The sequence below is a fragment of the Ranitomeya imitator genome, chromosome 3, assembly GCF_032444005.1.
Source record: "Ranitomeya imitator isolate aRanImi1 chromosome 3, aRanImi1.pri, whole genome shotgun sequence".
In the NCBI taxonomy this organism is placed as follows: domain Eukaryota; kingdom Metazoa; phylum Chordata; class Amphibia; order Anura; family Dendrobatidae; genus Ranitomeya; species Ranitomeya imitator.
Window position 1 is genome coordinate 182,851,492 of NC_091284.1, and position 13,514 is coordinate 182,865,005.

A 13,514-nucleotide genomic window follows, 5' to 3' on the forward strand; every position below is an offset into this window, starting at 1 on the left:
AGGAGGAGGAGGAACAGGAGGAGTCGTATGCAGAAGGGATCATATCTCCAAGGTCAAGAAGGTTGGCAGCACCAAGGTGGCTGGCATTGGAGGCTGGGGGAGAGAGATTACTGAGGGCGCATGGTAGCAGCCAAACTGTTGAGGAAGGGGCAGGAGGCGAGGAAGAAGTGGAGGATGAACTGGTGCTGGGCATGGAAGACTCATCAGATGAGGGAGACCTTGATCAAATTTCTGTTGTGCGAGGTTGGGGGGGAGAGGGCAGACGAAGGAAGCATGATTCTCAACTCGCCACCACCAAGACAGCAAGGACTTGGTCCTCCTGGATGCGCAAGACACATGAGTGCCTTCTTGTTGCACTACCTGCAACATGACCATCGGATTGTCAGAATCCGAATTAATGCCGACTACTGGGTTGCCACACTCTTAGATCCCCGTTACAAAAGCAAATTTGGCGAAATAATTCCTGCCATAGAAAGGGATTCACGCATGCAGGAGTATCAGCAGAGACTGTTACAGAATCTAACATCTGCTTTTCCACAAAACACCAGTGGTGCACGTAGTGAATCTCTGAGTTCTAACTTGCCAACCGTGGGACTATCGAGTCATCGCTCAAACCGTAACAGTAACATCGTATCTGGTGGTAAGAGCAATTTTTTCCAATCGTTTCAAGATTTTTTTAGACCATCCTTTGCAAGGCCACAGGAGACAAGAAGTCTGAGGCACAGCCAACGCCTAGAGAGGATCGTACAAGAGTATCTCCAAGTTAACATCGATGCCATGACTGTGGAACTGGACCCTTGCTCATTTTTGGCTTCCAATCTTGAAAAATGGCCTGAGCTCGCCACTCACACCTTGGAGATCTTGTCGTGCCCCGCAGCCAGCGTTCTCTCTGAATAAGTGTGTGCAGCGCTGCTGGTGGTGTGCTGACAGATAAGCGCATGCGGCTGTCCAGTGACAATGTAGACAGACTAACGTTCATCAAGATGAAAAAATCCTGGATCCGCAAGGACTTTTCTATCCCTGTGTCATCTTGGGGAGATTAAAAGCTTGATGATTTTTGAAACTCACCTCACCAACCGTTTTAAAAAACTCTGGCGAAATTGATGCCACTTAAGTGGTGTCTGTGGCTGAATTTTTGGAAAAAATGGAGACTCTTTTATTTAGTCCCCTTGCTGAGTTTTACATGACATTGCCATTGTCAATTCCAGGTGGGTGAGGTCGTCTGCAGCGTTGTTTACTCATACTATGGCCTGGGATTCAGAGGTCTGCTCCAAAGCTTCAGTGTCTGCTAGTCAGCAGAGTAGCCCAGCCACCCACCGCCTGTTTACCTAAGTACTATTTTTAACGGCATCTGGCCCAGGAAATCCTTTTGGGCCTAGTAGAATTTGGTGCTACTCAGCAGCATACCCCACCCATGAAGCAAGCTACACCGCCTGTTTACCTAACTACTATTTTGCAATGGCATCTAGCCCAGGAAATCGTTTTGGGCCTAGTAGCAATTTCTGCTACTCAGCAGAGTACCCCACCCATGAAGCAAGCTACACCGCCTTCTTTCTTTCTCAATCTAACCCCTCGGCTCTGGGGTGTCCACTCTCCCTCCAGCTCTCTCCTTCTCACTGGTGGACTACCGTGTGTTTTCACACTGTGGCGAATCTTTTGAGCCCAGGCAGAAGAAGTCGTCGAGGTAATGGATAATATGTGCTGCCTTACAAACGTCCATGACAACACATTCAAGGATGCAACTAAATGCCTCAAATAGTGAGCAGGATATGGAGCACCCCATGGGCAAACAGCGATCTATTTAGTATGCTCCTTCACAGGAGCAGCCTAATGGGAGGACACTATTCGGAGGCACAGGTAGTAATCGGAACCCCTCTCAATGTCTGTTTTGGCCATTAGGGTGCCCCTTACCAACTTCTTGACCCGCCTGATTGCCTCGTCAAAGGAGGTACAGTACATAGTACTGTACTTGGTTCCGCGTAGATGTTGTCGTTTTTTGACCTGCCCCTTGGATATGACAAATGGTAGATTAGTCTGAATGTATTGGGTTCAGTTTTTGGCACAACTCCCAACGGGGGTACCACTACGTCTTCTAAGCAAAGTGTTTTGAATGGACCCGCCGGGTAGAATACCTGAGTGAGTTTAGATTTTTACTCCAGCCTTTCTTGATTTTAGAAGGGCATGACATGCCTATATCTGTGTCTCCTCCTCCTTTTACTCCTCCACCTCTTTTCTTTTCGCTTGACTATATGTAGTTGTGACTTTTCCATGTGTTTGTTGTGTCTTCTGAGCAGTTTGTCAGCTTTTGGACACCTTTTAAGGTGTTTTCTATGTGTTTTCCATGTGTTTGTATGTGTTTGTGTTTTCCTGCCATTGGTTTCAATGGAGTTCGAAAGTGTTCGTCGAACGTTCGACGAACATTTCGTCAAACACGTCCCTGTTCGATGAACCGAACCGAACACTAGGGAGGTGGCTCAACACTAGTCCTTGGTAAAGAAGCTGGCTGTTCACAGAGTGCTGATCCAAGCATATTAATGGAAAGTTGAGTGGAAGGAAAAAGTGTGGTAGAAAAAAGGTGCACAAGCAACTGGGATAACCACAGCCTTGAAAGGATTGTTAAGAAAAGGCCATTCAAAAATTTGGGGGAGATTCACAGGCAGTGGACTGCAACTGGAGTCATTGCTTCAAGAGCCACCACCCACAGATGTGTCCAGGACATGAGCTACATTCCTTGTGTCAAGCCACCCAATAGACAATAGTCACGATCCATGTTTCGATCTGTGGCAGATCTGGCCTCCCAGATTAAAACTTTTTTCCTTTCAGGTCATCGGGGGTTAATGCAGTTTTTCCCCCAATGGCCGCTGGTGTAATTACATTGCTGCCTAGCCTGCTGATGTGGTTGGTGACCACTTCCACCATCCTTCAAAAGGTCACCTGATGCATCAGCTGACTGTTGGATATACAGGTCCTTTTGGAGACCTACCTAGCTGGAGACAGGAGCTTGCTGAGTGTTGTGGTTCTTCAGCTAAATAATGATATCTGGTGCCTTTCTCTGCTGTGCAGTGCATTTCAGCAGAGAAAGCTAAGTGTGGTGTTTGTGGTTTCTTTGTTCCTTTATTGTCTGTAACTTTCCCCTGTGTTGTATTAGTGCAGCGGTGGGACCAGTGATTTTACCTGCCAGTTCCCTACTTAGGGATAGGAGCAGGGCAAGTGAGGGATTAGGTATCCGGTTCGGCGACGGGGTGAAAGAACCCATACAGAGACGATAGTAAGAGCAGGACACATCCTCAGGTGAGTGCAGGAGGTGTCCAATTTCCCATTCCCTACGGGCCCACCGTTGTTAAAATGTCCCTGGTGTACCCTTGTGTGTTTTGCTGTTTTGTAACTGCCCCCTCCATCGGGTCATGTCACGCCAGGACAGTCACTTCGTGACATTATAACCAACCATCCAATTTTTCTGGTGAGCCATGATCTTGCCCTTAGTAGCCATTATAGGCAGGGTCTGTCCCCAAGGTTGCAGGATACTCTTGTTTGTGAATGAGTACGTACAGTATGGGTGTCCACCAAAAACATCAAGTGGAAGTATGCAACTGGGACCTGGAGTTCTAGAGTGATTGGGCCATATAGGGTGTCATCCATTCTCAGCCTGGGGACTTTTCAGTTGGAGTTACCCCCAGTTATGCATGTATACAACTCATTCCCCAGGTCAGCGCTCTGGTGATTTGAGGTGCCTCCAGAGCCTACATTGTTGGCATTTCCATTAGGCCACATTTGCCATAAACCTGAGGGTCAGGTGACTGCCGAGGTGAACTCTGGTGGATCGAGGCATCCTCACCATAGGTTGTTGTCTGGTGAGGTCTGGTGTTGAGGGTACAGAGGCCCCTCATTGAAAGGGGGTACTGTCACGATCCATGCCTGGATCTGTTGCAGATATAACCTCTAAGATTAATTTTTTTTTCCTTTCAGGTCTTCAGGGGTTAATGCAGTCGCCCCCCTGGTGGCCGCTGGTGTAATTACATTGCTGCCTGGTTTGCTGATGTGGTTGGTGACCTCTCCCACCATCCTTCAAAAGGTCACCTGATGCATCAGCTGACTGTTGGTTATACAGGTTCTTTTGGAGACCAACCTAGCTGGAGACAGGAGCTTGCTGAGTGCTGTGGTTCTTCAGCTGAATACTGATATCTGGTGCCTTACTCTGCTGTGTGGTGCATTGTAGCAGAGAATGCTAAGTGTGGTGTTTCTTGTTTCTTTGATCCTTTGTTGTCTGTAACTTTCCCCTGTGTTGTATTAGTGCAGCGGTGGGACCAGTGCTCTCACCTGCCAGTTCCCTACTTAGGGATAGGAGCAGGGAAAGTGAGGGATTAGGTATTCTGCTCGACGACGGGGTGAAAGAACCCATATAGGGACGATAGTAACATCAGGGCACATCCTCAGGTGAGTGCAGGAGGTGTCCAATTCCATCAAGAGATGACTTGAGACCAGCCTTTTAAGTTTGGCAAAATGGTGGCTGCTCTCAACATACTAGTTCAAGCAAAGTGTGTTACTCCTTTTATATGCTAAAGCACTAAGTGTTTCAGAGGTCATTAGTTAAAGGAGTTTTCTAGTTTGCTTGTTTAATTTATGCTATCAACATTAGGTCAGTGGAGTCTAGCGCATCTTCTAATCCGCTGTTTAAGGTCTCTGTAGCTCTGCATCGCACTGTGTCACCTTCATTTTCTAGACATACATATACAGTACTTTTAGTACAGGCTGTATCTGAATGGGACTAAAACTGCATCTATAATGTAAGATTATTATGAACGAGCGTTCCTAAAAACACTCATTTCCCGTTAATCTGTCAGTGTAAACAGGCTGAAAATAAAAATGATCATTCATCAAATGAAATTATTTTTGTGCAATGCAAAAGATCATCGTTCTCAGTGGTGCATCGTCCTGTGTAAGCAGGACTCGCACTGCCAAGATCAATGGTAGCCTATGTTCATTGAGCGATCTTCTACAGGTCATTAAGTGTGCCTCATTTACCGAGGTCTGCCTGTGTAAACAGGCTATTAAATGACTGCCAATCAATAAAAGTGTTTACCGATTGGCAGTCGTTTAGTGGTGCCTGTTGGTCTCTGTAAACGGACTTGTAATGCCAAGCACTGCTGGTATTCTCAATGAGGAGTTGTTATGTACAGAACAGAGGAAACAATTAATGGGATGCAGCACTCCCTTTTAGGCAACGATTACCTTAATTAATGTCTGTTAAAAAGATTCTACTCACTTTATTCTTGAACATCTCAAATGTGTCATACAGCTTATCACAACTCCAAAGGAGGAGAACAACATGTATTCCCAGCAACGTGATGAGTATCTGGAGACAGTTTGTGAGATGGCCGTAAGAAAGATCTCAATTATCACAATCTTTGGAACATTGACCAACAGCACAATGAAAATTGACCACTTCCAACTAGGTAAGCTATTCTTCATATATTAACTTCCACAATGAAGTCTCATTTTGGGAAATGTTCTTCTGATTTTGAAATAACATCTTCATTTATTACAGTTTATTCATGGTGATGACGTTTGATTGAAATATGGCAGAAACTAGAACAACTTTGTTCCCAGAGTATATTGATGACTCAGTTATAATCTCAGATTATTGTACAATCTAACGTTGTTTAGCTTAAATTCAAGAATAGCTAAATGATTTATTTTTCCCTTTTTTTATTTTTTTTTATACAGCTTCAACAATGTAACCAGGCTTTGATTTAAGGTTTCCAAGTGTTGGTACCATTTATTGATAAGCATGTCATTTTCAAGACAGTGGTTGTTGTGATAGCCATTGTGTTATTTGTAGTCTGTTTATGTAGCATCTACACAAATTTTTATCTTCATCAATGCTAATGAATGGCATAATCTGCAACACAGCAATGTTTCTGGAGAAGTAACCTTAGAGGATTTGCTGTCTCATACATTGTATTTGGTTTTCCGCGCGTGCTGCATGAGTTAACAGAGGAAAATATTTTTCATAACATCCTGTTAAAAGAAATGTAGAACTTAGGTGTGGTTTCCGTAGATCAAGTCCATTCTCCAGTAGATCACCCACAGGGAGAGTAGAGGTGTTGAGCAATCCCAGGTAAATGAAAAAGAGAAGGAATATTGTCAGGCTTAAGTATAAAGTGTAATGTACCCACTTTAATACTTCTTTGAAAGCCTTATTAGCATATGTGTATTTGTATCGTGCAGTATTCTGGCCCCTGACCCATCAGTACTGGGAAAGGGGCATATGGTGGACACAGATGACTACACTATTTCGATGACTACACTAGGGTTGAGCGACTTTTACTTTTTTAGGGTCGAGTCGGGTTTCGCAAAACCCGACTATCTCAAAAGTCGAGTCGAGTGAAATCGGCAGATTATGGCGAAAAGTCGGGGATCGACCGAAACACGAAACCCAATGCAAAGTCAATGGGAAATCTATCTTTTTTCTCTCTCTCTCTCTCTCTCTCCTCCGTCCCTGAACAGAAAAGCTGGTGTTACACATTGCAAATTGCTACAGCGCACAAGCGACCAGATGGCGATAGGCGTCCACGCCCCTAAGACCTATGTCATCCCTCTACCCACGCTCCTTCATTGGCTGAAAAAATGGCGCCAAACGCGTCATACGAAACTAGGATTGGGTCGGGTTTCATGAAACCCGACTTTGCCAAAAGTCGGCGACTTTTGAATTTGTCCGATCCGTTTCGCTCAAGCCTAGACTACACTATTTCAGACGAAATAGGTCATATCCATGTCCTCCTATAAATTCAGTGTCTAGAAGAAAAGTCTGTTGGAGACCCTGAAGGGCCCCACTCACAAGCTGCTCGATTTTCCTTTGTAAATTAGATTTCAACATGCTCACCTCCAGTTCAAGGTAACACTCGTTCCTAAGACATCTGCGGAGCAGCTCTCATATTGCTTTTATGCCCTACGATGCATGGAGATGGGACTTAGGTTCATCTCTAGTGACCTTTGGCTTATAAATAGAAAAAATGCATATATAGCTGTTATACAAATCCCTCTCTTTACATGTGGGAATAATTCAGGTAAGGCCGGGGTCACACAACCATAGATTCTCTCATCCGAGAGAATCAGTTCGATTAGGCTAGTAACACTCCAAGTTTGCCCAGGGTGTCAGCATAATGTTATCAGATTCTGTCGGATGCAAGAATCAGATCACACTGTGAGAAGATGTAGAAAATTCCTCCATCTTTTCCAATTCTTCATATTTTCCATTCTGTGAGTCCGTGGATATTGGACTACAGTTGGATGTCATTCGAGTGCAGTTCAATGTTTTCTCCGCATTCATAGACTTGAATGGGTATGTGCCATCTGATTTTAGAGTAAAAACGCAACATGCTACGATTTGTTTCATTGAAAGATTCTAATCAGTGAAAAATATTGGTCATTGTCACTGCCGCAGTGAATAACATTGGTCCAAGTGCTATCCAATAAAAAAAAAATCAGATAGTACTTGTATGATGTATATGGTGGTGTGAGCGAGCCCTCATAGGAATACGTTTGGCAAACCAAGATCCATTAGAGCACAGATTACAGGAAGGGTGGATATTTAAAAAATATAGCTGGTAAAATGGGGAACTTTACTTTAAATAAGAAGGTATTGACCAAAGTGGCCATCCATTTTTGTAGCTATGCTTGGCAGTTTCAAAGATCCAGATGCAGATAAAGCCGAGCGCTGTAAAATCCGATGGATTGTTATTACGTATCCTCATATTTATGGCTAGTTTTCCTGTTCAGCTAAACAGAGCTAAATTGTTTCCTGTCGGTTGCTGCACATAGCACAGATTTATCTGTAGCCAGAAACAGTCATCATGATGATTTCTTTTCAGAATGAGCATATTGGCTATAATCAGATGTAATTACTTTACAATCACTACAATGATCTTTATTAGTTGAAATGATCTTGATAACACCTTATGGCAGGGCCGGCGTCAGCACCCGGCGTACCCGGGCAAATGCCGGGGCCCTGGCGAGATGGGGGGGCCCATTTACGGTGCGCAGCTGCAGCCGGAATACTCACCTCTGGGAGTCGGGACCGTCTGTCACCATGGATACGCAGCCAGAGTCACTTCCGGGCCGTGCCTGCTGCTGGGACTGAGTTTCACACAGCTGCCTGCAATACTCACCAGTCACCGCCGGCGCCGCCATCACCATGGATACGAGTCACTTCCGGGCCGGCGGCGGCAGTCGCTCTGTCCTGACACTTCCGGCTGCTGTAATCCACGCGTCCATGTTAAAAATCGTTATTGCGCAAAAATATCTAATCAAGACTTAACCAGGTGCGTTATTCTTAAAAGAAAAATGTCATGATATTCTGACGAAAGTATAGTGGTTTATTGAGTTATCCACCATCGCAGCAAAAACATAAAAGGTAGATGAAACAATTACAAACAGAGTGTCCATGTGTAAATATCAGCGCTTCTCCTGTTACTCATCTTTCCAGGGTCCTGAATGGTAGAAGTCATCTGTCTGTGTGAAAGTCTGAAGTCATCATGGCATGGAGTAGCTAACAGCTGTTGTTCCTCTTGTCATGTCCCATGTCCATGGAGAATGATGGTGAAGGAAGGGAGGTGACCGTCCCACGTGACAAAAAGCCCCCACGTGACAAAAAGCCCCCCACCCCCTCCTAAGAGACGTTTATATATGCTCAACACTGATCACGTGTTCCCTGTATATGGCGTTAACTTATACTCTGAGCTACATACACAGAAATAGCTTTGGATAATGTCAGCAAGAAACCATGTGCTCGGTACAGAATAAAAATAAGAATAATTAATATTTAACAATTCCCCCTTTTGAGGGTGACAGACATTGATTGGAACCCTCAAATTAAAATAATAATAGAATCTACTTTCTTCTTTGGCAAAATGATGTAATAAATAATATTATTAATAATAACATCGTTATATGTTCTCAATAATATAATGATATGTAAATTTATGTTATGGTAATTCATGTTATGGTAATTCATGTTATGGTAAGCCGTGACCAATATTCATATAAAATATATATTATACTTCCCTATATCTACTTGAAGCATCTCAGGTCTGATGTCATCTGGTCTTCATATTGATGTCTTCTTGGTTCTTTTAAACAATCTTTATTATAAATCTTTTGAAATAGGATGATAGCATGTAGATATGTAGAGACTGTGTGTCATGTGTCAATCAAAGTCCATAAATTCAAATGTTGATAAGAAAACAAAGTCCATAGATGAAATGTCGCTTTAATATCTGTGCAGTGTCACCTTTATAGACCTGGACTTACATCGGCTCGCCTTGGAAATCATCTGGAATCCTTCCATATTGTCCGCACTGGTCTTGGGACAGGTGTGACGTCTTTGGTCAGCACAGCAAGGGTTACATTGACTCTTCCTTGCCAAACATAGCACCATAACCAGTCCTTACTACACAGGACACATGTCAGGGTTATTACCTGAGTGTTCACCAGCTTTCATGGAAGTCTTATAGGTGATAGGAAACCACTGGAACGTAATAAGTACATAATAACACAGTTCATCTTTGATATTGTACTCATAGTCAGTGATGGATGCTGTAGTTGTGAGTGGTGACATGAATTGTATTTGACACAGTCTATTATTCAGAAATCATAGCATTGTTACCTTGTGGAACTTCTGGATAACGGCTTTTCTTCTTGCAACTTTTAAGAATCAATTGAATTTAGAAAAATGAAAAGTCTTTATTAACGTATCTCCGGTATCTTGATTGAAGTCTTCATTCCCTATTCTATACCAAATCTGGTAATTTCCCTAACTTATAACATCACAGCTAAACAAAGAAGTAAGACAGGCAATTAACAGTAAAAAGAAAGCATTTGCACTACTAAAGCAGGATGGCACCATTGAAGCTCTAAAAAACTATAGGGAGAAAAATACTTTATCTAAAAAACTAATTAAAGCTGCCAAAAAGGAAACAGAGAAGCACATTGCTAAGGAGAGTAAAACTAATCCCAAACTGTTCTTCAACTATATCAATAGTAAAAGAATAAAAACTGAAAATGTAGGCCCCTTAAAAAATAGTGAGGAAAGAATGGTTGTAGATGACGAGGAAAAAGCTAACATATTAAACACCTTCTTCTCCACGGTATTCACGGTGGAAAATGAAATGCTAGGTGAAATCCCAAGAAACAATGAAAACCCTATATTAAGGGTCACCAATCTAACCCAAGAAGAGGTGCGAAACCGGCTAAATAAGATTAAAATAGATAAATCTCCGGGTCCGGATGGCATACACCCACGAGTACTAAGAGAACTAAGTAATGTAATAGATAAACCATTATTTCTTATTTTTAGTGACTCTATAGCGACAGGGTCTGTTCCGCAGGACTGGCGCATAGCAAATGTGGTGCCAATATTCAAAAAGGGCTCTAAAAGTGAACCTGGAAATTATAGGCCAGTAAGTCTAACCTCTATTGTTGGTAAAATATTTGAAGGGTTTCTGAGGGATGTTATTCTGGATTATCTCAATGAGAATTACTGTTTAACTCCATATCAGCATGGGTTTATGAGAAATCGCTCCTGTCAAACCAATCTAATCAGTTTTTATGAAGAGGTAAGCTATAGACTGGACCACGGTGAGTCATTGGACGTGGTATATCTCGATTTTTCCAAAGCGTTTGATACCGTGCCGCACAAGAGGTTGGTACACAAAATGAGAATGCTTGGTCTGGGGGAAAATGTGTGTAAATGGGTTAGTAACTGGCTTAGTGATAGAAAGCAGAGGGTGGTTATAAATGGTATAGTCTCTAACTGGGTCGCTGTGACCAGTGGGGTACCGCAGGGGTCAGTATTGGGACCTGTTCTCTTCAACATATTCATTAATGATCTGGTAGAAGGTTTACACAGTAAAATATCGATATTTGCAGATGATACAAAACTATGTAAAGCAGTTAATACAAGAGAAGATAGTATTCTGCTACAGATGGATCTGGATAAGTTGGAAACTTGGGCTGAAAGGTGGCAGATGAGGTTTAACAATGATAAATGTAAGGTTATACACATGGGAAGAGGGAATCAATATCACCATTACACACTGAACGGGAAACCACTGGGTAAATCTGACAGGGAGAAGGACTTGGGGATCCTAGTTAATGATAAACTTACCTGGAGCAGCCAGTGCCAGGCAGCAGCTGCCAAGGCAAACAGGATCATGGGGTGCATTAAAAGAGGTCTGGATACACATGATGAGAGCATTATACTGCCTCTGTACAAATCCCTAGTTAGACCGCACATGGAGTACTGTGTCCAGTTTTGGGCACCGGTGCTCAGGAAGGATATAATGGAACTAGAGAGAGTACAAAGGAGGGCAACAAAATTAATAAAGGGGATGGGAGAACTACAATACCCAGATAGATTAGCGAAATTAGGATTATTTAGTCTAGAAAAAAGACGACTGAGGGGCGATCTAATAACCATGTATAAGTATATAAGGGGACAATACAAATATCTCGCTGAGGATCTGTTTATACCAAGGAAGGTGACGGGCACAAGGGGGCATTCTTTGCGTCTGGAGGAGAGAAGGTTTTTCCACCAACATAGAAGAGGATTCTTTACTGTTAGGGCAGTGAGAATCTGGAATTGCTTGCCTGAGGAGGTGGTGATGGCGAACTCAGTCGAGGGGTTCAAGAGAGGCCTGGATGTCTTCCTGGAGCAGAACAATATTGTATCATACAATTATTAGGTTCTGTAGAAGGACGTAGATCTGGGGATTTATTATGATGGAATATAGGCTGAACTGGATGGACAAATGTCTTTTTTCGGCCTTACTAACTATGTTACTATGTTACTATGTATGTTACAGCGTACCATAGCAATCAATAATATCCATATAATTATTAAATGATATTAAAATGGAGTTTATATTTGGAAAATAAAATAATAATAATAATAATAAATGATAGTATATTATTAACCATATTCTTCATGTGATTGGACATTTTTATGTCATAGGTGTAATTTCTTCTTGAACCCATAGATGTCAGTGTGTCTTTTATGTAACAAGTGCTGATATTTATTATTAAAACTTTATTAATTTATGTTCAATAAACCAATAATATGTAAGTATGTATAGTCATGAACCAAAATAAGAATATATATATATGAATAAATAAATGAATGAATGAATGAATTGTTGTATTTAACTCAGAATTGAAACATTTCTTATATAATGAAACCATATGATCACTATATTTGATAAAGCAATATGCTTGTAGACATTACTCTATTAAATATTGATTTTTCCTTGATGAAAAATAAGAATGAAAAATAAAAATTGAAAGAAAAGTGGAAAAAAAATGAAAAATAAAAATGAGAATAAAAAATAAAAATAAGAATAAGGCCTTTATATGTTGATGACAAATGCTGAGATTATGTTTCAGTAACACATTCCCTTAATATTTTCCTCATGTAGATGTTGTCATAACCTTGGATCACCAAAATATTGAAATTATGCAGCTTTGCATATAATACCCTTCATTAGAGAAAAAAATGACTTTTATAATATGTATTGTTATTATACCCAATAATACCTTATTAATATTTCTTCTTTATTAAAATGTGTGAAGAAGAGGTATTGATGAAATGTGATTATGTGATCAGGATCAAAAACACATTTCCCCCTTAATATCAAAAAATATTATTTTATGAAAAAATTAATTTGTAAAAACCCAAGTGAAAAATCATTATTTTTATAACTGTCATATCAACTTGTGCCATATATTTGTTTGAAGATGTGTACTCATCTATGTAACTATAAAAAAAAACACTGAATATCATAAAATTATAATTTGGAAAAATTATTCTAAATGTAGGTTTTCTAGAAAAATCATATTGATGTATTATTGTACTTATTAAATAATAATCACCAAAGAAATATATGTTGCATACATGTTGAATAATAATATTTAAATATATCTTAATATTCTAATAATTTAACTAAATCTTATTATTTATTAAACACAAAGTTGTTGGTTTTTTTTCTGACATACCATAAATCATGAGGCCTCAGTCAAACTGTGCATCCACATTCCACATTCCACATTCCACATTCCACATACCACGCTCTGGTCACTCTTACATCACATCTCATGTCAAGTTCACTCAGCAGCTGCTCATGTGTTCTCTCACCTGTCACATGTGACTCACATAGACGTTCACAATACATTTCACATACAAAGAATAAAAAACATGTATATTAACCCAAAATATTGTATCCTAATTATCAATCAATGCGCATTGTAATCTATTAAATTTAGTATTCTAATATTCCTTTGAATATTCCCCAAATATTATCTAACACTATGTTTTAACCTATAGAAAGGACTCCTCCATTTACAAGAAACCCGAGTTGAATGTTTCAACGCTATTTCGGTACAAGCCTGTTACTGAAACCATTTGAATGTAAAAGCTGAGGAAAATTCCTAAAATTAAAACAACAAGGCTATATGATATTCCT

General features: G+C 40.9%; 1 protein-coding gene across 2 annotated transcripts in view; it reads left to right on the forward strand.

The window, feature by feature from the left end:
- The window catches only part of CCDC80 (coiled-coil domain containing 80), a 181,026-nt gene that overhangs the window by 30,880 nt on the left and 136,632 nt on the right, over nt 1–13,514 (forward strand). For both annotated transcript variants that reach the window (XM_069761671.1, XM_069761670.1), the window contains one exon: nt 5,297–5,453. In XM_069761671.1, the coding sequence (XP_069617772.1) occupies nt 5,297–5,453 (157 nt within the window). The remainder of the gene's footprint in view (nt 1–5,296; nt 5,454–13,514) is intronic.